The following is a 26,560-nucleotide window of genomic DNA, read 5'->3' on the forward strand; positions in this document are numbered from 1 at the left end:
ATTTACTCCAGTCAGAATCAGATCAATTAAATTAATGGAGTGTTATTGTACCAAGCATAACATCTTTCAGAAGATACCTAAGCGACTGAAATAAACAAACTTGCATCTTCACATTATGAAAACAGTGTTAATAGATCTGGTGAAAGAAATACCAAAACCCATAACAAATGAAGCAAACTGAACTCAGGCTGGAATGTATATTCTTTAAAAAAAAAAAAAAAATCTTTTTTTAAATTATCTTTTAAAAAATATTTATTTATTCCCTTTTGTTGCCCTTATTTATTGTAGCTATTATTGTTGTTGATGTTGTTGGTTAAGACAGAGAGAAATGGAGAGAGGAGGGGAAGACAGAAAAGGGGAGAGAAAGATATAGACACTTGCAGACCTGCTTCACTGCTTGTGAAGTGACCTTCCTGCAGGTGGGAAGCCAGGGGCTAGAACTGGGATCCTTCAGCTGGTCCTTGTGCTTTGTGCCATGTGCACTTAACCCGCTGCACTATGGCCCGACTCCCTGGAATGTAGATTTTCATTAACATTATAAGAAAGTGGGCAGGGGAAAATGGCTCAACGAGTTAGAGCACAGTGTTAGTATGCCTGAGGCTCTACGGTGCCAGTTTAATCTCAAGCACCACCATAAGCCAGACCAGCAGTGCTCTGGTCTCTCTTTTTCTCTCATGAAAATAAACCTTTAAAAAAAAAATTCATTTCTGAGCTCCCCCCATACAAATATGCAACCATATAATCTAAAATTAGATAACTATATATAATGCTACTCTCACTTAAAAACTTTGTAAAGGGACATTTTCAGTTTGGGTAAACAGCTATCTTCCGATCTTGGTTAACAGTCATATGAAAAACACAAAAGAGAATACATTCAAGTTAATGGAAACAAGTCTTTATTAAGTAACTTTAATATCAGAAAAATAAAACTCTTATAATTCTCTTTACAGCAAATATATAATATCAGTGCTTTGGCCATCTTAAGTTAAAGGCCCTTTATCATAAAATATATGGTTTTAAACTTTACTCAAATTGAATTTATAATCCCTATGACTTCCCTACATATACATAACAAAAGAGTGTAGTAAAATTAGCAAATACTAAACTATATTGATAATTTATCATTCTTAGTTTGTGGTTTTTAGAAACAGTACACGCACCTAATATATGTCGATTCCTTGGCTTATTAGTTGCAGTGTACAATGCAACAAAATACAAAATACATGCTTGGTGAACATTCGTTCATATCTACAAGACGGCAGCTAAAGATTAGGTTTCAATACTGACATTTAACTATCCTACAAGCAATTAGCATTACATCATAATATGCCATCAAGGCAACTTTTTTATACTGAAAAAATCAAAATAAAAACCGTTATTTGTAAACTTTTATACGAAATGTAACTCTTCAAGTGGAAATAAAAAATAAAATTTGTCTATTTACTATTCAATACACATAGGATTTCAATTTTTGTTATACTGAGAAAAAAAGCTCTTTTGTGTTGGGAAAATAACGCTTCAAAAAATAATTAGTAGAAAAACCCACCAGTATAATGTTTTGTCCATTCAATGCCAGCAGATGTGGGAACATACTGAGGATGAAGCTATAGACATCCACAGGTGAAATGTAAAAGTGTATCTTAAAGAAATCTCTCTTGTGACTGGAAATAGCTTTAAAATGAAGTAAACTGATCGGAGGTTGTCACAGCTGCTTTTGTGAGTTATGCAAAGGGCATTACCATCCCCTTCTCCCCTTCCCTCCCCCCAATTACTAAAAATAAAAATATATTTATAATGTGCAAGACAAATATGGATTGAACATAAAATGTTTCACATTTTGATCTATAGTCTAAAAAATTAATCAATAGCTTGATCAGACTAATGAATGGAATGTTCACATCCTTAATTATTAGCCAATATAAGTACATCCCAAAGCCTTTCCTGGAACGGGAATACCCAGGTGTGGCCATTTCCACATTCATGGAGGGAGGCAATGGGTAGGAATTCACAATAGACACAAATGCACTCCTGATCCACTGATCATACCAGCCTTGAGCACTCAGGCGAGATGAAGGTCAATGTAGCAGTTTTGTCCCAAATTATAATCAGTGATCAAGTAGACTGCCATCAGCCCTATTATTATCAGTAAGTAATTATAATGCATTAAAAATTTACTTGCAATCCTACAGAATTAGGCATAAGTTGTTGTAAAATAAAAAACAAACAAACCTGTTTTGTCAAAACTGGCAGTGTAAAGAAGGCAGCACTGGAAGTGTCTGAATCATCTGTAATGCCAAGTACCCTCCATAAACTCTTAATGTGGTTAGGCTTTGGGACCCATTGCTTTGAAACTGAGATGTATACACTTGTCTCATAGGCTCACAGAACCTATGGATATCTTCACTCAGTTGAGTTGAACTTCAACTTCAGCAATTCTTATACAAGCTATGTCTCTGGGTCTACAGGATAGTATTAATAATTCAAACCAAACTAATAGACAAGAGACCACTTAGGTTTAGTGTTACCATAGCAGCCTTTTATAAGATTACTAACAACTTTAGCCTAATCCCAATAAAGCCTGATAACAGTCATAAGAATTCATTAGGAAGTTTACTGGGGGTACCATTATACCCATGCCTTTACGAGTCCATATAGATATAGTATTTATGTATATATATATAGTTAAGAGTGAATTTGGATTGCCTGAGTAACAGCTGTCTGGCAAACTGGACATGATGGCGTTCTCTTTTCACATATCTTGTTGGCACATTCCATGCAGAAGAGGTTGTGGCCACATGGAACTAGGGCAGCAATAACTTCATTCTCAAAGCAAATCACACAGTCGTGCTTTCTTCTTGATTCTGGAGGTGAACTAGAGGTGGAACCACCATTGGAAGAGGAGTAACTATTGGTACCATTAGAAAAAGCAGGGATGTATATTGGAAGGCCAACGTGGTTGCCTGTACTAGGTGGGTCACTCCTAACCCTGCGAGCAAGTGGGTGTTCAATGCTCTCAGGGAAAGTAGGTGACAGACGAGGAGTAGATGGCTGACTTCCTCTACGCTGAGTCTTCATGTTACCAGATGGATCACTCCCAAAGCTAGAGAGTGGGTTAACTGGTTCAAATGGAGTCCAGATAGTTTGAGCAGATGTTGGTAAAGAATCAAAGGCAGGAGAATCAACTGCAAGATCTTCGGAGCCTACGGATGGTAGTGTATCTCCAAACCAAAAGTTTCCTGTGCTAAATGGGCTTGTTGGACTAAAGTCTGCGAGCCTATTGCTTCCAAAGTAGGAATCTGTGGAACCACTTCCCAGAGAACTGGAACTATCATTTCGATAATTAGATATCATTCTTGCGCGGCTAGGAGGAACTGGATTGGAGGAGAGCCATGCAGAGCCAAGGGTGCCACCTTCAAAGCTCACATCAGTACCGTTGTAATGGAAATCATTCTCTTCGTTGAGCTCAATATAGTTTCCTGTACGCATGGCAATATGCATTTCTATCTCTTCTCGTGCTCGGTCAACATTTTCAGGCATCCCTGTCACTTCAAAGACTGGCTCTTTATCTCTGCTTGGAGTTACTATGTATGTGTGGGTCTGCTGCTGAATTCTTTTAATCGTTGCTCCTTTGGGTCCAACTACTAATCCTACTACACGATAAGGGACCCTAACTTGAACGGTGGTTTGACCAGGCAGATTAGGGCTGCATGACAATCCTCCTAGGGCAGGGCCATTTTTGTTTCGAGATGCACGGATCATGGAAAAGTGCTCTGCAGCTGAAAGGATCTCTCTTTTGGCCATGGCAACATCTTCTTTCCGTCCAGTGACAACAAAAATGGGCTCTTCACCCCGAACAGGTGTCTTGATATATGTGTTTGTCTTGGCTCTCAGTGCTTTAATTTTACAACCTGTTAGAAAGAAAATATTTCATAAAAATCAACATCTACTTCAATACTTGTTGACAGACTAATCCCAGGAAGGTTATTTCATGCTAAATGTGCACTGATAGGCATGCCCCCCACCCCACCCCCTGCTCTCTATCATATAAACATATCACTAGACAACAATAAAGTTTGCTTAAGCTCATTTATACTCCCAGACCCTGAGGTATTTTATCTGGCAATTTTTCTTGTGGGAAGAAGTGGTACTTGTACTGGGAGGTCTCAACTCAGAAGTCTGGCTCATAATTTTCCTCCTCTTATTATTAGTCACTGCAAATAGTGCATGACATATTCTATATGGACAAGCTGTGCCATGAGTGGGTGTGACTTTCAGAACACTGATAGCTTATTGCTTTGTAGGATGGTGGTGGCAAAGATAAATCATTACATGATCTGTTGTTTCATCTAATCTACACTATAACCGTACAAGTGAAAGTATTCATTCCCTTTTATTGCTAAGTGCAATGCAGGAAAGTTATACAGTTGTCCATGGTCACACAGTTAGTAAGGTGCAGTGCCACAGCTAAACTTCATCTGACTTCAAAATCTCTTTTTTCCTTTTATTAATTAATCCAAAGTCCTCAAATTTTGTATGACTATACCACAACAATTGACTATCATTTAATCGTCACATTTTAAATTTTTATTTTATTTTTTATATTTATTTATATTTCTTACTTTTTGTTGCCCTTGTTTTTATTATTGTTGTAGTTACTACTGTTGTTGATGTTGTCTTGTTAGATAGGACAGAAAGAAATGTAGAGAGGAGGGGAAGACAGAGAGGGGGAGAGAAAGATAGACACCTACAGACCTGCTTCACCGCTTGTGAAGCGACTCCTCTGCAGGTGGGGAACCGGGGGCTCAAACCGGGATCCTTAAGCCGGCCCTTGTGCTTAATGCCACATGAGCTTAACCTGCTGCACTACCACCCAGCTCCCTAATTATCATATTTTAAGTAAACATTTTGTACTACTGTATAATTTTTTGCTAAATTTAAGAGAAACACATTGTAAACTGTATGGATAATGGGTAAATATACATATATTAGGAGTACACTGATAGGCAGGTTCACTCTCAAAAGGCACTGGGTGGCCTTTTGGGTGGCACAGCAGGTAATGCACTGGATTCTCAAGCCTAAGGTCCCAAGTTGAATCCCTGGCATTGCATGTGTCAGAGTGATACTCTGGTTTTTCTCTCTGCCTCACTCCACACATTAATAAATCTTAACAACAACAACAACAATAACAAAAAGGCATTGACCTCAAATCTTAAGTATCATGAAAGTGAAATCTCTAAGACTCAGGTGCATGAATATTCACAATTCTCTAACTGGATTTGAGAGTGACCACAGTTCACTATCAGTGACAACTGCGTAAGAGTAGAGGAGTCTTAATTATAACTTAAATGTCAAATGTACAACCAAGGCATAAAACTTTGGGGTTATACTTTCCAAAGACATTAACACAAAGCTTGCCTGAATACATTTGTTCTCAAGAATGTACATACATTATATTCCTAGTTCCTCAAAATAAATAAACTGGATGTGGTAGAAGAAAAAAGATGCATAGCACAATTTGGACAGACTTTTTTTTGGAACCCTAATAAGTGGATAATGTACAAAGAACAAAGTCTTTAAACACATCTCTAATGTGTATATCTCAACAAACAATCCTTCCCAATAAGTCTTTGCCTCCAGTTTTGCTCTAACTCATCCTCTACATTCACTTTAGTCAGGTGGTACCTTTTAAATAAAGCGCAGATCACATGCTCCTTTCTTCTGCAAAAAGTGCTTTGAGAGTTCTCTTATACCAGGGGGGTAAAGTCTACACACGGCAAACGAGGCCCTCTTTACCTGACAATTTCATCTTTAGCTCTTTCCCACTGTCCTTTCCCTCTTCCTCACTCTCAACTCTTCTCCCTTGCTTACACAATTTGAATGCTCCCTTGCTTCTTTATTCCTGTCTCTGGTTGCTTAGTTCCCGCTAGCTCTTCAGATTTTACTATAGCTTTCTTCTGCCTAGGGAATTCTTTGTGTGTCATTTCCTAAGCATCCCCCAAGCACTGGATGAGCTACTTTAAGTATATGCCCGAGTGGGTCTAGATTGGTTTTTCTATATAAGGCATGATGCTTTTTCATATAAGCTTTTCTGCCTTGACTTTTCAAGACCTTCATATTCTGGTTTCACACTGATGACCCAACCTAGCTGCAGCATGTTCAACACCACTCAGCAAACTTTTGGATCTCAACCTCAAGTCAAGATGGTGCTCCTATTTCTAACAAGTCACAGCAGTCCGAAGTGGTTGCTCGGGTACTGCTGAACTGTAACTACATAGCAAGAGTCTTCCTTTACTATCACACTCATTCTACTTGAATGCAAAACTGAATAAAGTACTTCAAAAGTGAAGAAACTAGGGATTAAGAAGGGTCCAGGAGAGGAAGTAACTTGGGGGCTATTAGGAAATCAGGAGACTTTATGCTACTATACAACATGAAAGTTTATATAGTTGAGCGCTTTAGACCTACATGTGCAATGAACTATAAGTTTAAACTGATGGTACAACTTTTGAGGATAGAAAAAGGTTGTGTTGAATGTTCCATCTGAGGAAGATGGGTCCTGAAATTGGGGCAGCTTGGAACGTCCCTACTCATGATCACAGAATGTGAGCTTATACCTACAGGGATGCAGAGGTCACATAGGTTCCTAAGCTGAATTTGGGCCCCAGATCACATCAAATTGATGGGGATTACAGTCAACAGTATTTATACACCTTTCCCATATTTGGGAGCTACTCTCTTCCCTGATCCAGCTTTCTGGTCCTTTTTCCAGCCATGACATCATCTTCCCAGACAATAACTAGGACCCACCTGCATATCAGATGTCAGGCTCAGGGAAAAAACAAACAAACAAAAACTAGTATAGTTATGGGCTCTTTGGAATACAACTAAAATAGGACTACTATCTATCTACAAAAGGGAGGACTTCCCCCCCTCCCCCAGCTCTTCATCTGAACTATTCCAGCCTTTAGGTTCATGATTAGTCAAAAATTTGTTTGGCATTATATGTTAACCCTTTTTTCAGCCACCAGGTTCCAGATGCTAACATGATGACAACCGGACTTACCTCCCCACCAATATGTCCTGGAGCCCCGCTTCCCCCAGAACCCTGCCCCACTAGGGAAAGAGAGAGACAGGCTGGGAGTATGGAAAGACCTGTCAATGTCCATGTTCAGCAGGAAAGCAATTAAAGAAGCCAGACCTTCTACCCTCTGCACCCCATAATGACCCTGGGTCCATACTCCCTGAGGGATAAAGAATAGGAAAGCTATCAGGGGAGGGGAACTGTGTGGAGTTGTACCCCTATTAGCCTATGGTTTTTGTCAGTGTTTGTTTTTCATAAATAAAAATTAAAAAAAGAAAAAGAAAAAGAAAAAGGTTGTGTTCTTGCTCTACAGTAAAAAATGAATCGTACACATGTACAAACTATTGTATTTACTGTTGATTGTAAAACATTAATTCCCCAATAAAGAAATAAACAAAAAAGCATATTGACAAAAAAAAAAGTGACTTGCAAGTAAGGTTTCCATATAGTATTATCATTTACATAGACCGCATCTCCAGGTCTTCTTCATTCACAACAGGTGTTCTGCTTAGAACTGAAAACTGACATCACTTTCCATTGACTAACAGTGACTAATGGAAAGACATCTAAGAAATTCTGAAGGGGCTGGCATGAATGCATAAATATTCATATACATTTATAGTTACCATTACTATCTGGATACAGAAGTTTATACTCTGAGCTATGACATAACAAGAAGGTAATCTGCTAAATAGAATCAAATTCTAAGATAATTCTAATCATCTTGCAGAAAAAAACTAAGCAATTTCTACTTTAGGACAAAGATGAGCCTGCATCTCGGGTTGGTCTCTCTCAGACATTAAAAGGTTGAATTAAAATAGGAGCTGGGGCGGTGGGATCCCGCGTGTTGTTAATAAAAAAAAAAAAAAAAAAATAGGAGCTGGACAGTGGTGCACCTGGTTGAGCACACACGTCCCCACCATGCACAAGGGTCTGAGTTCACCATGTGCAGTGCAGAAGCTTTGTGAGTGGTGAAGGAGGTCTGCAGGGGTCTCTTTCTCCTCCCAATTTTTCTTTGTACCATCAAAGAAAATATAAGAGAGAAAAAAGAGAAAAAAATGGTTGCCAAGAGTGAGGTAGTACAGGCACCAAGCCCGAGATACAACCTTGGTGGCAATTAAAAAAATACTAAAATACCTCTGAGACTATATGACCTATGGGTGGTACTAGTAAACAGATATCTAGTAATACACACACCCTTCTAAAGACAGAGACGATCTGAATAGGCAGTTTGGTAACACAAACTGAAGTAAAAGACTTATTTTTCCAGGTGGAGGATGTAAAATGCTTTTTGGGAATATATTAGATTGGTTTTACTAGAAAATTCCAAGATAAGAAGACAAACATAGGGGCCCCGAGAGAGGTAGCCCACTGGGTCAAGCACACACAGTGATAAGCGCAAGGACCTGCACAACGATTGGGGTTGGAGCCCTCAACCCCCTCCCCACCTGCAGGGGGTTGCTTTGACAGTGGTGAAGCAAGTCCACAGGTGTCTATCTTCTCTCGCCCTCTTTATCTTCCTCTCCTCTCTGTCTCTCTTTGTCCTACCCAACAGCAATAACAGCAACAACAACAACAGAAAAAAGATGGCTGCTAGGAGCAGTAGATTTCCTAATGCAGGCACTGAACCCCAGTGATAATGCAAGCATGGAAGAATTTATGATATAAAAGGCACAAAAACTCAGAATTAGATTATACTTAAAAACAAAAACCCTCCTGGTCAGTTACCAAAAATGGGGTAAGAAATGATTTATAATTCATACCAATGGTGGCAATTTTTTCTCTTTTAACACACGTCTACCCCTCCCTGTAAATCAAAACTCAAAATCCAATAGAAAAAATCTATGTAAACCAGCTTACATAGTGGTTTGGGAGATGGCACAGTGGATAAAGCACTGGACTCTCAAGCATGAGGTACTGAGTTCAATCCCTGATAACACATGTACCAGAGTGACGTCTGGATCTCTCTCTCCTCTTTTCTCATTGATGAATACAAAACAAAAACAGCTTTTGTAAAGGAAATATATATATGATTTGAAGTCCTTGGGAATTATTCTGCTTACAAAATAGGCTCTGGAGAAATACACAGGTGCAAAATGACCTTTGTATTATATTAATTATCTACTATTTGTATCACAGAGAGGCTAGTACAGCTATATAATGTTAGACAACTGATTTAGGGGGGCAGGGTAGGAGGGAGACAATTTTCATTTGTATAGACTATTGTTTCATAAATTTGGAGTCATATAATGTTTTTTAAACAAATATGATTAAATTAGAAAAAAGTTAGGTACAGAGAAATGTATTTTATTAAACTTAACCTTATCAGCTAGACTTTGGGCTAGTTAAATTCTATGGACAGTAGGTAAATGATTTCCTAGTTTAAGACGTTACAAGGTGTTAAAACCAAAGTGTCCATAGGGCTCTCTCTCTTTTTTTTTTTGCTCTGCTCTGTTTTTCTGTTCATTCTGGTAGGTACCTGTCAGAAATTTAGTTGTTATGGTTATGACTACTAAGCACCTTGCTTTCCTGCTTTGGGTTTAGGACTATTCTCAGCTTCCAAGGTCACTTATATCCCTTGGCTTGTGCTCCTGCTCACTCTTTCATCTTAATAGTTCACATAAGTTGAATCCTTTTCATGCTTCAAATCTCTCCCCTTCTCTCATCTCTGAATCAGCTGGGAAAGGCTTTCTGCATTTAAGGAGTCATGTGACTAGAATGGATCCACCCAAATGATCTCAGACAATTTCCCCATCCCAAGGTTCATACCCAACAGCTGCAAAGTCTCTTCTGCCAAGTGATTTGCTGTGGGATTAGGGTGTAGACATCTTGAGGGGATAAGAGTTTATTCTGTCTACCAGATTAACATTCTCCTTTCTACTAGCCCTCCTCCCTCTACCATCCCCCAGAGCCCTAAAGTGCAGGACTCACGCTATTTTTCCAGGGCTGGGGAAATAGCATATGGTTATGCAAAACCTTCATGTCTGAAGTAACAAAAGTCCCAGGCTGAATCCTAGCACTACTATAAACCAAGAGTTGAGTAGTGCTCAGGTAAAAATGAAACTAAACAAAACCAAAACCCTTAAAACACAAACCTTAGAACAAAGACCAGGAAAAGGGACAAAGCTAATAATAAGTGAACAAAAAACACACAAGACAAGAACAGGGCATATATGCTGAGAAGTTTGGTAGGAAACGAACAAATGAAAGCTGGCCTCCACTTGTCCTAGGGCTCTCCCTAGCTGTTAAACCACTCCTTTTCAGAAGCCCAGAACATTTCCCAATTGTGAAGGAAAAAAAGGAGGGGGGAGGCCACAGCACACAGTACTATGAGACAGAGCCTGCATTCCAGCCCCTGCTCCCCATCTGCGGGTGGGGGGGGGCAGGGGGGCGGGGGAGTGGGGGTGGTGGCGGCACCGCACAGGCGTGTCTCTTTCCCTGTTTTCCCCTCCTCTCTCAATTTCTATCTTATCAAGGAAAAAAAAAAAAAAAGGCCATCAGGAGTGGTAGATTCAAGCTCCAGTGATAACCCTGGAGGCAAAAAGAATAAGAAAAACCTCACTTAACAGCTAAATTTCCTATAAAGAGACTAGTGCTAATTCCAGTTGATATAGAGTCTGTTTAGTTGAAAACTGCGCAAGGAGTTCAGTCTAGATGAAACACTCATACCCAGTGATGACTTAGTGAAAACAGACACACAAAGCAGCAGGAGCACAGAAAAACTGTTAGAAGGAAAATAAATAAAAGGTAAAGTTTAAAGACATTTGAAGTTAGTCTACAAGAAAGTGGTTTTACTAGGTAGAAGGAGAGCAGAAAGGACAGCAAGTGCCAAGGCAGGGAACTGGGAGTATAGGATGCAAACACGAAGCCTGGCTTCAGATGACTGGTGGTACCACGGCAAGGGAGAAGGTTGATGGGGAGGTGGACATTTTCAAAACCAGGTGAGGGAATTTACACCCTGTCTTACAGGTGCAAAGATTTTTATTTTAAAAGAAAAATGTTCCAAGGGCGGGGAAGATAGCATAATATGGCTATGCAAAGAGATTCACACGCCTAAGGCTCAAAAGTTCCAGGTTCTATCCCCTGCACCACCATAAAGCAAAACTGAGCAGTGCTCTGGAGAAAACAAACAAACAAAAAACCTCCAAATACTACTGGAAGTGTTGCTGTTACATTGACAAAGGGGAAAATTAAATTAATTGCATTGCATTTCCCATTCATTCTTAAACAGTCTATGTGTATTATAATGTGACCTGAGAAAGCTCAAACCTCCAACAAATGACAAGACTACACGAAGTGTATACTTCCAGTTCTCTTTTTAAAAACGTGTATTTTCACTTTGAGTCAGTCATTGTGGTGTAACTTCTTCAAACTGCCTCCTTGCCCCAGTGATTTAGTTTTAAAGGGGAAGAATCCCTCGGAAATCAGTGTAAAAATACACCTACTTTGATGAAACCACCCAACTCTTTTGCCTACTGTTAAAATCCTTCCCTTCCTCCTCTTCCACCAACTACTCATAACCTGCCTTATCCCAGACTTTACCATACTCTCTATCTTCCTCTACTCACAGATTTCCCCTAAATAGCCAAGAAAGCCTAATACTCCCCTCCTTTCATACATCTTGAGTAACAGGATCAAATGGAAAAGATGAGATTTTTGATGCATGAAAAGTATTAACTCAAACACAACCTCATGTATAACTATTATCATAGTTCCCACATATGGATTTTTTTTTTTTAAGGGAAACAGTATGAGAAGAAAACCTCTACTTTAGGTCTATGTAAAGCGTTCTCTTTCACCAATATGTTCCTTTTGTCTAGGAATTTTTTCTTCTTAGGTCTCAGGTGCTACCATAATTTACATGAAGCCTATTTTTCTTTTTCCTTCCAGGAAAGATAGGTTGAGTAATGATTAAGACTGGACAGACCATCACTAACCAACTCTGTTAAATTTAATGTCTTTATCTCTCCGCCATGGGTGGTGAACTATGATTAAAGAGCCTTCTCTTATTTTGTTGTTACAAGGATTAAATGAAATAATCTATTAAAGTTATTATAATTTGTTTTATTCAACTAGATGTTTAGTATAGTTTTTTAAGGAACTAACCCCCACACCACCACTTCAAAATATTTCATGACTAAACTGACTCAATACTGAAGAGACTGTGCTTAGCTGTGAAATAACAGTAGCATGCTTTGTTTTCCAAGTTCTCCTAGCTATATCTTCATTGTACCATCAAGATACAGTGCTCTGGAAGAACAGAAGAGTGCTCAACAAAGTGACGAGACCTTCCAGCTAGAAAGTCAGGTCTTAAACCCAAGTTGTTTTTAATAATTTCACTACTTTCTCCTAATTTTCTCAAGACATTATTTTATGGTTTCCAGTGTATTAGAATTAGTGAAGGGTTATATTATTTAAAATAAAGTTCTTTTTGGAATAGCCTAGACAAACTATTCAAAAGCTCCTATAACTCTACAAGAACTAGGTTCCAGTATTATTTTTCTCTGACTGTATGGGTCATCCCTGGGCTGACATTTTTAGATAAAAGGACTGAAGAAGAGGGAGATAGATAGACAGATATCACATCGAAACTTAATTATGGTGGGGGCAGGCACAAACCTGTGTTTTGCACATGGAAAAGTTGAGCAACATCAAAGTGAGTTTGCCCACCCTCCAGAATATTTTAAGACTAATAACTGAATCCCAGTAAGAGTTTCTTAGCACATCGTTTAACCCAACATTAGGTAAATCATGCAGATTAGTAACACAGGGCATTTCCAAATACACAAAACAGAGAAACACTAATTTTCCTTTCTAAGATTCAAATGTGACCGCAGTTCCTCTATTCAAAATTATCTAAAGTTTTTTTGAGAAAATCACCTCACTTTACATAGCTCCATTTCAACAATTTTAGTTTTGCTTGAGTAGTTTATTTATATGTTGATCCAACACCTTAAATCAAGTGGCATAATTGTTCTTAAAAGTTCTAAAACGGGCTGAGTGGTGGTGCACCAGGTTGTGTGCACACACTACCAAGTTAAAGGACGAGGGGTTTGAGTCCTCATTCCCCACCTGCAGGAGGGACACTCCACAAGTAGTGAAGAAGTCTTTCCCTTTCTCCCTCTCTATCTCCCCCCTCTGAATTTCTGTCTTATCAAATAAAATAGAAAGAAAAAAAAATGACTGCTAGAAGTGATGAACTTGTATCGGAGTGATAGCCAGGTGGTGGCACACCTGGTTAAGTGTATGTTTTCCATGTGAAAAGAAACTGGGGCTGGTGCAAGCCCAGAACCCCACCCGAAGTGGGGGGCTACATGAGCAGTGAAGCAGCGCTGCAGGTCTCTCTCCCTCTCCATCTCTCCTCTTTCCTCCTCAATTTGTCCTGTCAAATAGACAGCAAGTTATCTTCTATATTTCAGATAATTTAACCAACATTCAAGGTGCAAGGATTACTAAAATTCATTTCTGCACCTACTGAGGTACAACTAATACCAAAAGAGTTTGAAGTCTACACACATTTGTGTATATACGTGGATGTCATTTTCTTTGTTCACATCTCTTAGCCCTTGTTAATATGTTTATCTGCTTGTTCTCATCATTTAAAATAGGAATGTGAAAGTCCTCAACTCTACTAGCTTGAGAATGGATAAATTACTTATAACTCCTTGTCAATTTCCTTATCTGTATGGTGGAAATAAAAAGGAAAAAAAAAAGGGTCAAATAAATGACATTTAAATTAATGTTCATTGTTATTTTTAAAAAAAACTAATCCTTTTCTTTTCCTTTTCCTTCCCCTCCCTAAAGCCTGGGCCTTAAGGTATGCATGACTACCCTAAGGCTGTCTTTTTTCATTTAGGGAGAGAGAGGTGACAGTGTTTCTGGAGTCTTCCTAGATGCTGTGGCACATGGACTGCCTTGCCTCTCAAGACAGGAATGCTACCCAGTGAGCTCTCTCTGTAGCCTTGGAATCAAGTTTCTATATGGAGCTAGAAATATTTAAGGAATGTATCTTTTAAAACTAAAACACATTTACTTTGTGAAGAACATTTTAAAATCTCATAAATATAAGAAAACTAGAAGGTATTATTATGAGAGGAGGCATGGTGAAGTCAGTCTAACAGCTGATTTGAAATTTGGTTCACTTCTGCATGATTTTAGAGACTCTGAACAGAAATCTGGATATAAAAACTACAAGAGGGAGTAGCCCAGTGGGTTAAGTGCACGTGGCACAAAGCGCAGGGACCGGTGTAAGGATCCCGGTTCAAGACCCCGGCTCCCCACCTGCAGGGGAGTCGCTTCACAGGCAGTGAAGCAGGTCTGCAGGTGTCTATCTTTCTCTCCCCCGTCTCCCCCTCCTCTATTTCTCTCGGTCCTATCCAACAACGACCACATTAATAACAACAGTAATAACTACAACAATAAAACAAGGGCAACAAACGGGAATAAAGAAATATTAAAAAAAAAAAAAAAGCTACAAGAGGGGCTGGCAAGTGGTTTACCTGGCCAGTGTTAGTATGCATAGGAACTTGGCTTCCAGCCTTGGGTCATCACAAAGGAGTGCCTTGCAGGAAGGTGCAATGACTCCTTTCTCTCTCTACCTCTCATACTCTATCAAAAGAAAAGAAAAAACAAACACTGTAAGAGATCATCTAACTTAATCTCATTTTGTACATAAAGAAAACTAAAGCCTAGGACTGCTGAAAGTTATGAACTAGTTATTCCCAAGTATATTATTCTTCCATGCCTGATTTCCCCAATTAATTCTTAGCTATGTAGAATTCCCTGCTGTATAAGTATTAAAAGGGGGAAAAAAACGAGAAAGAGATGGAGGAAATTATATCTACCTCCAAGATAAGAAAATCGAAATATTTAATAAGAAGGATCCTACTTGGCCCTTCACCAAAACTAAAATACCCAGAAAAGGTATATTAGAGATGAAGGATTGAACTGAGGATTAAAAATTAGGTTCATGCCCTTCCAAGGAAGGCCTTAGAAAAGAATTAGCCAGTTAAGTTTGTATAATGGAACCAGATTCATTCATAAATGCTTTCTCCCCTGACTAGTTCAGTTCTTTACAAGGAAACACATTTCACAAGCTCTGGTTTTAAGTGATATTTTAAGACATATTTGTAAACTTTTATATAGCATATTTTTAAAGTTTAAAAATTTATCCTTTCATTTATTTGACAGGACAGAGAGAATTTGAAGGGAGAGGGAGGTAGAAAAGAGCTATCTGTAGCACTGCTTTGACGGCTTCTGAAGCTCCCCATGCAGGTAGGGTGCAGGCGCCTGTACCCAGGTTCTTGTACATGGTAACATGCACACACACTCAATTAAGTGTGCCTCACCTACTTGTAAACTTTTATAAATATAATTTAGATCATTTAGTAAGTTATATACATTAGGGAAAATGTACTGAAATGTTAATTTAGTTAATTTTACTTTTCTAGGACAAATCTAACAGCAGAAAATACATAAACTTTATCCTGTTTCATGTAACACATACTTTATGTGTAATTTATTATCTCTATTCTTTCAATTATATAGTGAATTTGTACCAATGATGATTTCTCAAGTTTGATCCTCACAACAAACTAGGGGGAGGCTGGGAAGAACAAGCAGATGAAACAGGGATTTTTTTTTCCTACAAAGGGAACAGACTCAGTGAGATTAAGTGATTTGTTCAAAGTTATAGGAAGCAAATGGTGAAACTAGGTCTCTCAACACAAATTAAAAAAAAAATTATTTCTTTTGTTGCCCATGTCATCTTATTGTTGTAGTTGTTACTGATGTGTTGTCGTTGTTGGACAGGACAGAGAGAAATGGAGAGAAGGGGGAAGACAGAGGGGGAAAAAAAGAGACACCTGCAGACCTGCTTCACTGCTTCTGAAGTGACTCCCCTGCAGGTGGGGAGCCGGGGGCTCGAACCGGGATCCTCACACTGGTCCTTGCGCTTTGAGGCACGTGTGCTTAACCCGCTGCGCCACTGCCAACTCCTAACACAAATTTTCTAACTCCAAATTCAATGCCTTTTCCTGCAGAATCCTAAATGGTGCTTGTGGCTAGGTAAAGGAGATGGGAGAATGACACAAGAAAGGAGGGTAGTGATAAAAAGGTCGGCCCAAAATGCAAAAGGATTTGAATTGCCCAAAATGCAAAAGGATGTCTGTCTGTCTTGAATTCATCCACCCTTATACCAATCTCCTTCAGTCATGCTTAAGATCAACTACTTTATGCTCATCCTCAATTACATCTGCTTTTTTTCATTTAAAAACTCCGCTTATTTTAAGGCTTAATCTTATTATTTCATAGTACTTTATCTATGGTCAAATCAGGTTTGTCTGGTTGAAGCGAATTATATGTTCTGTTTACTAGACAAAGGCCACAAAGCACAGTCACATAAACTTTTTCAATCCCAAACACTGACAGGAAAGAGGTTTTCTATTAAGTAGTGGTAACTTAAAATTTTCAAAACTGCTATCAGAATATTTGAATGGCATTAGGTTATGCATGCATGCAATCCAGTGTAGTAGTAATAGGCTAGTAATCCAACATTAGAAAATGGTTTGTGTGGCTGGGTTGGGGGGTAGGGGAGGTTCTTGCACTGCATATGCCAGGGTGATGCTGTTTTTAAAAATCAATCTCATTCATTGAAAATTAATTTAGGTATCAGGTTTCATTTTTAAAGTATTTATTTATTCCCTTTTGCTGCCCTTGTTTTATTGTTGTAGTTATTATTGTTGTTGTCAATGTTGGATAGGACAGAGAGAAATTGAGAGAAGAGGGGAAGATAGAGAGGAGAGAAAGACACCTGCAGACCTGCTTCATCACTTGTGAAGGGACTCTCCTGAAGGTAGGGAGCCAGGGGCTGAAACCGGGATCCTAAAGCTTTGCACCACCTGCACTTAAGCCGTTGCGCTACGGCCTGACTCCCATCAGGTTTAATTTTTTAAATTACTACATGGTACTTAATGCTAGTATAGAGAAAAAAAGCTTAAAATGAAACCACTTCAGAATCACCTGAAGATCAATGGGCTTTTAAAATAGTGGAGCTAACTGAAGGAAGTTTTTAAAAAATGTAAACAAACATTTAGTATCTCATGAATGTTGCCATCTATTTTGCTCATTTCAAGCTTAATATTAAACTAAAACTTCTACATGGCATATTTAAAGCTAATGCCAGCACTGAGCTAGTTTACTGTGTGGGGGGCATGTGCTTTGCCCACGCCCGAGCACCTGGACCACATGGGAGTGAGTGTCATAACACCAGGGGAAGAAACTGGTGCTATCCCTCCCCCCCTCTGAGAAGTCATCCAGGAGTATGAAACTGCACGTGCGTGAGGTCCCAGCTCATGAAAAAATTTTCTGTGGTAGCAGCCACCACAGCTCTCACTGATACTCTGGGTTCTCTTTGTGGACATGTGGTTGTAATGAACTTTCTCAACCTGAAGTTAGGTGTGACCAGATCATTTGCTCAGATTAATGCAACGAGCAGATATGATAATCATTATTTCTGGGTATAACACTTCAAGATCAGTGTGTATTATGCCACTGTCTCTCACCCCTCCAGCACAGGGGAGATGAGCTAATATTTGAGATGGCGACTGCTCCTTGGTCTGTATGGCTGAATGACTGAAAAGAGTAAAGTTCATACGAATCAGAAATAAAGTGTTATTGTTTTAATATTTTGATGCTGGGAGGCATTTCAGCCTACATGAGTCTAACAGGCAGGCATTCAGAAATTAGACATCAGCTGGTGCTAGTTCTACGCCAGAAGAATATGAGGAAGTTACTGTTTGAGTCAAGAAAAAGTGAGTAAATTAAACAGAAGAGTTCACATTGATTTCAGGTTTAACTTCACTTACAGTTTCATGTCAATTTTTTTCATGTCCATTAAAAACTCTAAAAGTCCTGTGGATGTAATTATACAAGACAGTGGAAGAATGTAGTGTCTAAGGAGTTAAAGTGAGTTGTCCAAGAAAATAAGTGGCCATGGCCGGTGCGCCGCTATGTTCTATTGCTGGGGAGCCAGAGACGACCCGAACTGCCCCTGCGGCTCCAGACAGACTATGACCCACATAGTCAACGACTGCCACCTCTCCAGATTCAAAGGAGGTCTCGGAACTTTACATCAGGCTCAACTGTTGACTGGCTATGGAAGAAGGGCAAACGCTAAAGAAGAAGTGGCAGAGTAATCAGAATTTGTGAATTTCAATTTATTTATTTTATTTGAAAGAACAGAGCGAAACTGAGGGGGAAAGAGACACCTACATCACAACTTCACTGCTAGTGCAACCCCCCCCCCCCCGCAGGTGTGGCCGGGGATTTGAACTCAGGCTCTCGGGCACTGTGATGTGTATACCCAACCAGGTACACCACTACAGGGCCCAGGAATTGCAGCTTCTGAAAGTTAAGACAACTTAAGGTAGTATACAATATGTATTTTCTCTATATCAAAACACACATTGTGTACAAACATCAAACACACTGTAAATAAAAAAGCAATATATTAAGTCTCTCATAATTAAATATTGTCTCTTTTTGAACATATAAAATATTAAGAATGACCTAAAATCATAACCCACAGGGCCAGGGGGAGAGCATGATGCTTATGCAAAAGATTTTCATGCCTGACACTTCACGGTTTAAGACTGAACCCTCGGCACTATCAGAGCTGAGCAGTGCTCTGGTAATAAATAAGTAAATAATACAATTCTGACTCACACACACTATTGGAAATTTAAGTAGAAATTTCTTAATAGACTAACAGTTATCAAATAATTGACTCCTGAATCATTTTTTTTAACTCCCTGAAAGCCAGGGAGTAGGAAAAATATCCTTGAATTACCACTTTATTTACTACCCCCCACCCCATAATCAGAATAGTTCATCAGCTAACTAATATAGGAAGAAAAGGTAGTAAATTCTCCAGCCACTTGCAAAATAATTAAAACGTTTTCCAGTGGCTCCAGAGTTCATATAATAGTAACAACTAAATCTAAATTAAGGTCTAGAAAAGTTACAATATATGAGGGGTTGTTGTATACCCACACACACTTCTCCACAATGACTTTTTATCTGGACACATTAAAACCAGAATTTGCAATAATAACTATGTCTTCCAGTCAGCAGAGACATCAATTTTCTTATTAAATTCATTTATATAATGATGGCACTTGAGAGTTATGCATGTTAAAAACACAACATCTCAATTTTAGAAAATTAGGGCCAAAATCAACCCAAACATTACTATTTTCATTTATAATTATTTTGGAGATTTATTTACCTCATGACAGGGAGAAAGAAAGACCACTTCAGCACATGCAGTGCCCTACGCATTCAAGTCCTATGCTAAATTACATGCCAGGCGCTAACTTAAAATATCACTAGCCTTCTCCAGCAGGATCCTGTAATACTAAGAAGCAATGTAGAATGTAAAGAACTTTTACCTTTGATGCCAAATAGGCTTTAAGTCCAAGTCCATCATTTGAGCCCCTCTAAAATGGTGGTAACTTACCCAGTAGGGTCAAGTGGCACTGCTTTTGCATCTAACAGTATGTTGCAAAGGAGGTCAACAATTCTCCCTCTCATTATAAAAGTAAAAGACATTCTGCTTTAACCTTATTCTGGGACTTTATAGACAGTAAAATGAAATTATCAAGCAAGATCATGGACAAATTTGCAAACACCTTTTCAGCTATGTCAGAACTTGAGTGGTTCCACCGTAAGAATTGTGGGAAAAATTGTTGCCAGGGCATTTAAGACTACTTAAAACAATATAGCACATTGTTTTAAAAGTGACAAAAATATATACAACTACTGGGATCAACTGGGACACTAGTTCAACAAAGAAACAGATTTCCATAGCCTGGGAGGTAGGCAGTAGGTAATCAGTGGACTCTAAACCATCAGATCCTGAGTTCACTTCCTGAATTCACATATCCCAGAATGATGCTCTGGTTCTCTCTAATATAAATTAAGAAAAAAAAAATTTTTTTAAGCAAAAGATATCTAAAAGGGTCCAGATCAATGCTTACCAAAACAGAAGGCAAGAAAATCCACTAGGGTGGAGAAAAAGAGAATTAACTTTCATTTTTATCTCTCTCTCTCTATATATATATATATAGAGAGAGAGGGGGGGGAGAAACTGAGAGGAGGGGAGATAGAGAGGGAAAGACACCTGCAGCCCTGCTTCACTACTTGTGGGTCTTTCCCCTGCAGATGGGGATCAGGGGCTTGAACCTGGGTGTCTTGCACATTGTAATGTGTGCTTAACCAGGTGCACCACCACCTGGCCTTTAGTGTGATCTTAAACAAACAGAAGGGTATAAATGTTTAGACAAGTGAATTTATAATATTAAACTCATGAAGATTTATGATTCAACTTTTATTTATAATGTAATTAAGAATGGGCACAGAATTCCACTCTAATTCATTTTTAGCCTAAGTAGATGCCAAGGAAGGCTATACAAATTGGAACCACGTACTTTGGCTTATATTAAAATGCTTGCTAACCACTGTGCATGTGTCTTTCAGGTACTATATTTCTAAAGAGTTATTAAATATATTCAGATTTACTTTTGATGTCTATGATTAAACCTTCTTTGATTATCCACAAGCCCCTTTAGCTTCAGGCTTCATTTTACAGTATTGCTGGTTTCAAAGTGAGACGCAAAGCTTAAAAATTAAAAGTTTAATATTCGCAAATGACTAAATGCTTTATAGGATAGTACAAATATGAGCTCAACACCCTAACTTTCATACTACTACAAGCAGTGGCTTTTTGTTTTGAAAGACACTGGAACCAGAGGCTGTCTTCATGAGTTGCTAGTTCATGACTCAGAGTTCCATTTGTCCTCCCCTTTTCTTCATAGCTGAAATCATAAATGTCTCCATCTGTGACATAGTTATTTCTAAAACCAATTAAGAGATTGTCAAATGGAAAATTATGACTTCAGGTAATACATAAAATAATGCTTAAGGTTGAAATTTTAGCTCATCCAAAGCAAACCAGTAAATGAAATAATCAGCCGTGTTTTGCTCATTTAAGGGAAAGAGACAGGTACTCTCTCCCATGGGAATTACTATACTGTAATCGGATGCGCACATTAAAACTGTCAGGCTCTTACAGGGAGTGGAGGAAAAGCAGGCCTTTGTTTTATTGCTATGCTACTTAGGGATGGGGTGAAAAGGGTTCAGTGATCAACTCGCTGAATGGCTCAGAACAGGAAAAGGACATGGCTTTCTGCTCATAAGATAGAGGAAGATGACCCTTTTAACAATACTTGTCAACTCTGGGAAAACTCTAAGTGTGAAGGTAATAGTCAGCAATTTGTACGCGCTAAGACATAGACACACAGCTCCCTGTTAACCAGTAAGAACAACACTAAAAACTTGCTATCAATTCTGTTCACTATCAAATAATGGACCCATATAAAGATAAAAGTGCAACTAAGGGCCATTTTAGAGTGTTTAGAATACAGAGAACAGGGCTGGGGAGACAGCATAGTGGCTATGCAAAAAGACTGATCCCTGAGGCACCAAGGGCCCCAGGTTCAAACCCTAGCACCATCATTAAGCCAAAGCTGAGCACTGCTCTGGTCTCTCTCTCCAATTAAAAATAAATAAAAAAATTTTTAAAAAGAACACAGAGAATAGAAGTTTATATTACACTAACATAAAATACATTATCTTACCCCTTAGGAAAATTGACATGTAAATGTTTTTTTTTTCTTTTTCCTGTTGTCCTACACAGGAAAAAAAAAAAAGCAGACTGATGCAAGTTGGCTGAGGAAGCGGCAGCCTTGTGTTACTAAGGGTTTCTCATCTGGGTCCAGAACACACACACCCCTAACTAACTCTTACTGCCACTCCTTTTATGTAAATCTGTAAGTATTACACCTTCCCCACTACCCCCAACTTTGAAATAACATCTAGAGATTTCCCTCCACATCTTATCTTTCTTCACATTGCTCCTTAATCTTTTTTTTTTTTTTTTCCATCTCCAACCACAAAAGTTTTCTTCATTCTTCCAAGACCCTTCAAGGACTGATGGTCTCCCAAGTTTGATCTTTGGACATTTAGGCAATGCCATCAATTACACATCAGTCTTGTGCCATCCCACAGCTTACTAGACTGTTAGCTTCAGAAGGCCAGCAACTGTCTGAATCCATCCCATGGCAAAACCCTACACACACCTCAGTAATTCCTCAATGTTCTTAAATGGGTCTGTAAATCGAAATGTTAGTTTCATTCTCTTTAAAGCACTCTTCTCTGCAAGCTCTTTATGTGCTTATTGCAAAAAAGGGAAAAAGGTATGGTTAGTTTATCAGATTACAGGAATAAACACTCTTCTGAATGGCACGAGATCTGAACAGAACAGTCTGAAATAAGCTATCCAAATTTCGATGAGTTTTGATTAAAATCCTAGAGGTAAGAATTGAGCCCACTTTTGTTATTTGAAACCACCATTTCGATAGCCCTCTTACTTCTGTGTATTTCAGACCACTTGGGAAAGATGAGATCACTTGGGCAGCAGCGCCATCACTTCTCTTTGACCCCAGGCAGCAATGCTCTCAGCCTAACGGTGAAGACCCGCAGCAGCCCGGCCAGTGTATTCACGCTGCTGCAGATATTTCCCTCCCTTTCGTAAGACGGGGGACAAAACTCAACGATGAGCATGGGACCATCCTCAAAAATGTCGGCTCCTGAGGTACCCCGGGCATCCCCTTCCCCCACCTTCACAAATCTACTCCTGGAATCCGAGACATAGGTCCTTTGTCTGAACAGTGTGGGAGGAGTCAGTCTGCAGCACTAGTGTGCTGGCAAGTGGAGAGAATGGACCGAAAACTGTGCGAACGCACAAAGTTCCTCAACTCCATCACCCGACTGGCTCAATTTTCCCTTCATCGAGCACACCAAGGAGTTCCAAGAGACAGCCAACGTGTCTCCTGGAGAGTTAAAACACGAATAAAAGATACAATGAGATCAACAGCAAGTTAGGCTGCTCGTCAGGAGCTAAGTTTCTGAACAGCGGAGGGGCGGTGGCGCTGCCCACCTCACGCCCCCCCACCCCCCCACACAACTCTTTCTACTCGTCTCCACGTCTGTCCATCTCCCAAGCCCCCGAGGACAGACGGTCTAAAGAAAGCGGGGCGCTGTTACACGGCAGCGGGCCGCGCAAACTTGCAATCGCCGAGTTTTCGGTGCACGACACCGAATTCACCACCGGGAAGACCTTTTGGCACCCCCGGGGCTTGTGGGTGCCGCGCCAGCCCGGGGGGGTTCCAAGGAGGAAAGTCAGCGTCGCCGGACTGGGTGCCTCGAGAAGCTGAGCACCTTTATCTAGCTTGCAAAAAAAAAAAAAAAAAAAAAAAAAAAGAGTAGGACACAGTGGGCTTTGCAAGGTGACCCATCTCATCTCCACAACTCAGTTCCTCCCGGATCATGTCCCCCCCGTTTGTCTGTGTTTGCCCCTCGGTGGGCCGGGGGGTGTGTGTGCACCCACCCAGTCCGCCTTCTCTGCCCGAACGGCCCCCCCCCCCGTCCTTCAGTCTGTTCACCCACGCCCGCGGCCATGCCCAGCTGCACCCACCCTCGCCGCACTCACCCTGGCGACCGACAATCTCGGCGACGTGCTCGGAGCTGGGCACCGGGACGCACTCGGTGGTGTTGACGCTCTTCCTCCGGAGCAGAGCCGCCTGCTCGCCGTTCAGGGCCGCCGCCGCCGCCCCGCAGCCGCCCGGGCCGTAGGCGTGGGACAGCATCGCCGCCATCATGCCCTGGGCATCGTCCCCTCCGTACAGCACCCCCGCCGCCGCGGCTGCCGCGGCCGCGTCGCGAGCATCGAAGCCGGCGGACGGCAGCAGCACCGAGCCCAGGGCCCCGCCCGGGATCGGCTGGGTCTGGGAGGCGGCGGCCGCGGGCGGCGACAGCAGCAGCAGAGACGCTCGATCCTCCTCCTCTGCCTCCTCCAGCTCCTCCTCCTCCAGCAGGTCTCCGTCCAGCTCCGCTTCCTCCCCCTCCTCCTCGTCCTCCTCCAGCTCCAGCTCGGCCGCCTCCGGGACCCCGTGCCGGCCGGGCGGAGTCCGCTCCTCCGGGGACAGCCCCGCCGCCCGCCGGGCCTGGCTCTGCGCCGCCGCCGCGGCCCGGAGCGTCGGGGCGCCGGGCTCCGCCGGGCTGGGGTCGTCGAGGCCTAGCGCGGCCAGGCGCTCCCTCAGCAGCAGCCCGTCCCCCTCGGGCTCCGGGCCGCTCGCGGGCGGTGGCAGCGGCGGCGGCGGCGGCGGGGGCGGCTGCGGCAGGGGGGTCGGGGCCGCCGCCAGGGCCAGGGCCGCGGAGCTGCCGCTCGGCATCGCGGCGGCGCGCTGTCAATGGCGGCGGCGGCGGCGGCGGCGGCCGGGTCAGGCGCGGCGGGCGGCGAGCCCCATGGCGGACAGGGCCCGGGCCCCGCTCAGCGCGCAAACACCTTTCCTCTGGGGAGGCGGCGGGGCGGTCGACCTGGCCTGAGGAGCGCCAGGGCCGCCCAGAGGCCGGAGAGGGCGGGGTGGAGGGGCAGGGGAAGGAGGCAGAGGTAGGTAACTAGGTGGGTGGGTGGGGACGGCGGCGGGGCGGGCTGGTGGAGGTGGCGGCGGCTCCCCTCTCAGGGTTTCTTTTGTTTCATGGCCTTAACCAGCCCCCGGTGCGCGCGGCGGCCGCGGCGACGCCCCACGCCGCTCTCCGAATGTAGCCGGCGCGCTCTGATTGGCCGCTTTTAATCTCTGGGAGCCCGCCCTCTCTTCCCCGCAGCCTTCCAACTCCTTTCCCTAGCCCCACCCCCCCGCCCTCTTCTCGGGCTCCGCCCCGCTCCTCCCCAGAGCTCTCTGATTGGGCGACCGGGACGAACCAGTCCCCGAAGCCTTCTCCTTCCGTCCTTTCCCCTCCCCCCTCCCCTCCCTCCCCTTTCCCTCCTGGCTCACGAGGAGCGGAGCTGTGATTGTTCGCTTCACACGTCACTCTTTGTGACGTGAACAGGTGGGGGCGGGGTTAAAGGAGGCGAGGCCCGGGCGGTGTGCCGGCGGCAGAAACTGGGTGCCCAGTAGGGGTTTTCGCGCAGGCGCACGAGACCTGAGTGCACACCTGAGCTGCTTCCATTCTGCCTCGTTGCAGCCTCCCTAAGTCGCCTCTTGCAGGACACTGTCAGAGCAGGCTTGGCGTGGCGCGGGCCTGAAGGCATTGTAGCCGCAGGTTGAGGAAGAGAGTTCCCTCTTGCAGGGTAAGGGCCTAGGGAGAGTCATGGAAGGAGGGGCCAGTGCAGTGCCCGCCCATTCAGCCGCGCGGGTGGTTTCCTGAACCGCGTGGCGGCTGGACCTTCCCCTGCACACCCCGGGATGCTCCGCCCTCCCGGCAGGGCCCGCCCACGCCCAGCTGGCTGCGCTCCCCATGCCAGGCCGGCTGGTTACATCAGGATCCTTGAAATACTCCACTCGGGTTCTTTAGGGGCTTTTCAAGGAAACCAGATCATTGTTTCTTCTTCCAAGACACACAGCTCGCCGTATTGTCTGGGCGACCCCATACAGTGGCTAGCTTTTCGGTGGTGGTGTTGCTGGTGGTGGTGTTGGTGGGGTGTATCTCGAATGGCTTGTTTGAAACAAAGCCTCTTACTTTCCTCCATCTTAGAGTAACTCCTCGCCCCTCGCCCCTCGCCCATCCTTGAGGACAGGCCAGTGTCCCAGGCTGTTCAGCACTAGCCCTGTCTTAAAGAGACATAATGGGAGCAGCAACGTCATTTTAGGATTTCTAGTGCCCCCCCAAAGGAAGAAACCGTTTTAATAAATACACTTAACTCAGCATATCTAGAATATCATTTCAGCACGCAGTCAATATAGAATTATTTGATAGTCTTCACACTTTTTTGAAAATGATATTCTTGTACATTTAAATACACTTCACAGTTTATCGCAAATAAGTTTGTTTCACCCTAGTCATATTTCACACCATATTCTAGTGGTACTAACCACTAGAATCTCCAGGGCTCTTAATTTCTGACTTACAACTTGGTTTCTTACTATATTGTGTTTGTTAATTATATCTTGTTGACTAACTAGTTTTTTAGGAGTGTGCTCCAGTTAGGCTCCTTTTCTAAACTGGCTAGGATGTTACAAAGACTGCAATCCAATATATTGTTTCCTTTTTTGGTATTTCTCTGTGCGGCCTCAAACTTAATTTTACCCCCCTATTCAAAGGATAGAGAATTTTAACCAACAGTAAACGTTCACTTACTGCTGCTTCTTGGTTTCTTTCTCTCGATTTCTCTTTCTGATTTACTATCAATGAGAGAGAATCAGAGCATCACTATGGCATCTGTGATGCTGGGGATTGAACTCAGAATTTTGTGTTTGAGTCCAACACTTTATCCACTGTGCTACCTGCTGTATATGCTGCTGCTTCAACACTTGAATTCCATTTGTGGACTCTGGTGCAGTGATTTCAACTCTTGCTACA

The 26,560-nt window shown here is 42.0% G+C and overlaps 1 protein-coding gene across 1 annotated transcript; it reads right to left on the bottom strand.

The window, feature by feature from the left end:
* Positions 1–879: 879 nt before the first annotated feature.
* MEX3C (mex-3 RNA binding family member C) lies at positions 880–24,905 on the bottom strand. The gene is made up of 2 exons (XM_007515908.3): positions 23,691–24,905; positions 880–3,908 (listed from the first exon to the last, which is right to left on the bottom strand). The coding sequence occupies exons 1-2, from the start codon at positions 24,430–24,432 to the stop codon at positions 2,683–2,685; spliced, it is 1,968 nt and encodes a 655-aa protein (XP_007515970.2). The 5' UTR covers positions 24,433–24,905; the 3' UTR covers positions 880–2,682.
* Positions 24,906–26,560: the final 1,655 nt, after the last annotated feature.

Source organism: Erinaceus europaeus, chromosome 15 (genome assembly GCF_950295315.1).
Source record: "Erinaceus europaeus chromosome 15, mEriEur2.1, whole genome shotgun sequence".
Taxonomy (NCBI): domain Eukaryota; kingdom Metazoa; phylum Chordata; class Mammalia; order Eulipotyphla; family Erinaceidae; genus Erinaceus; species Erinaceus europaeus.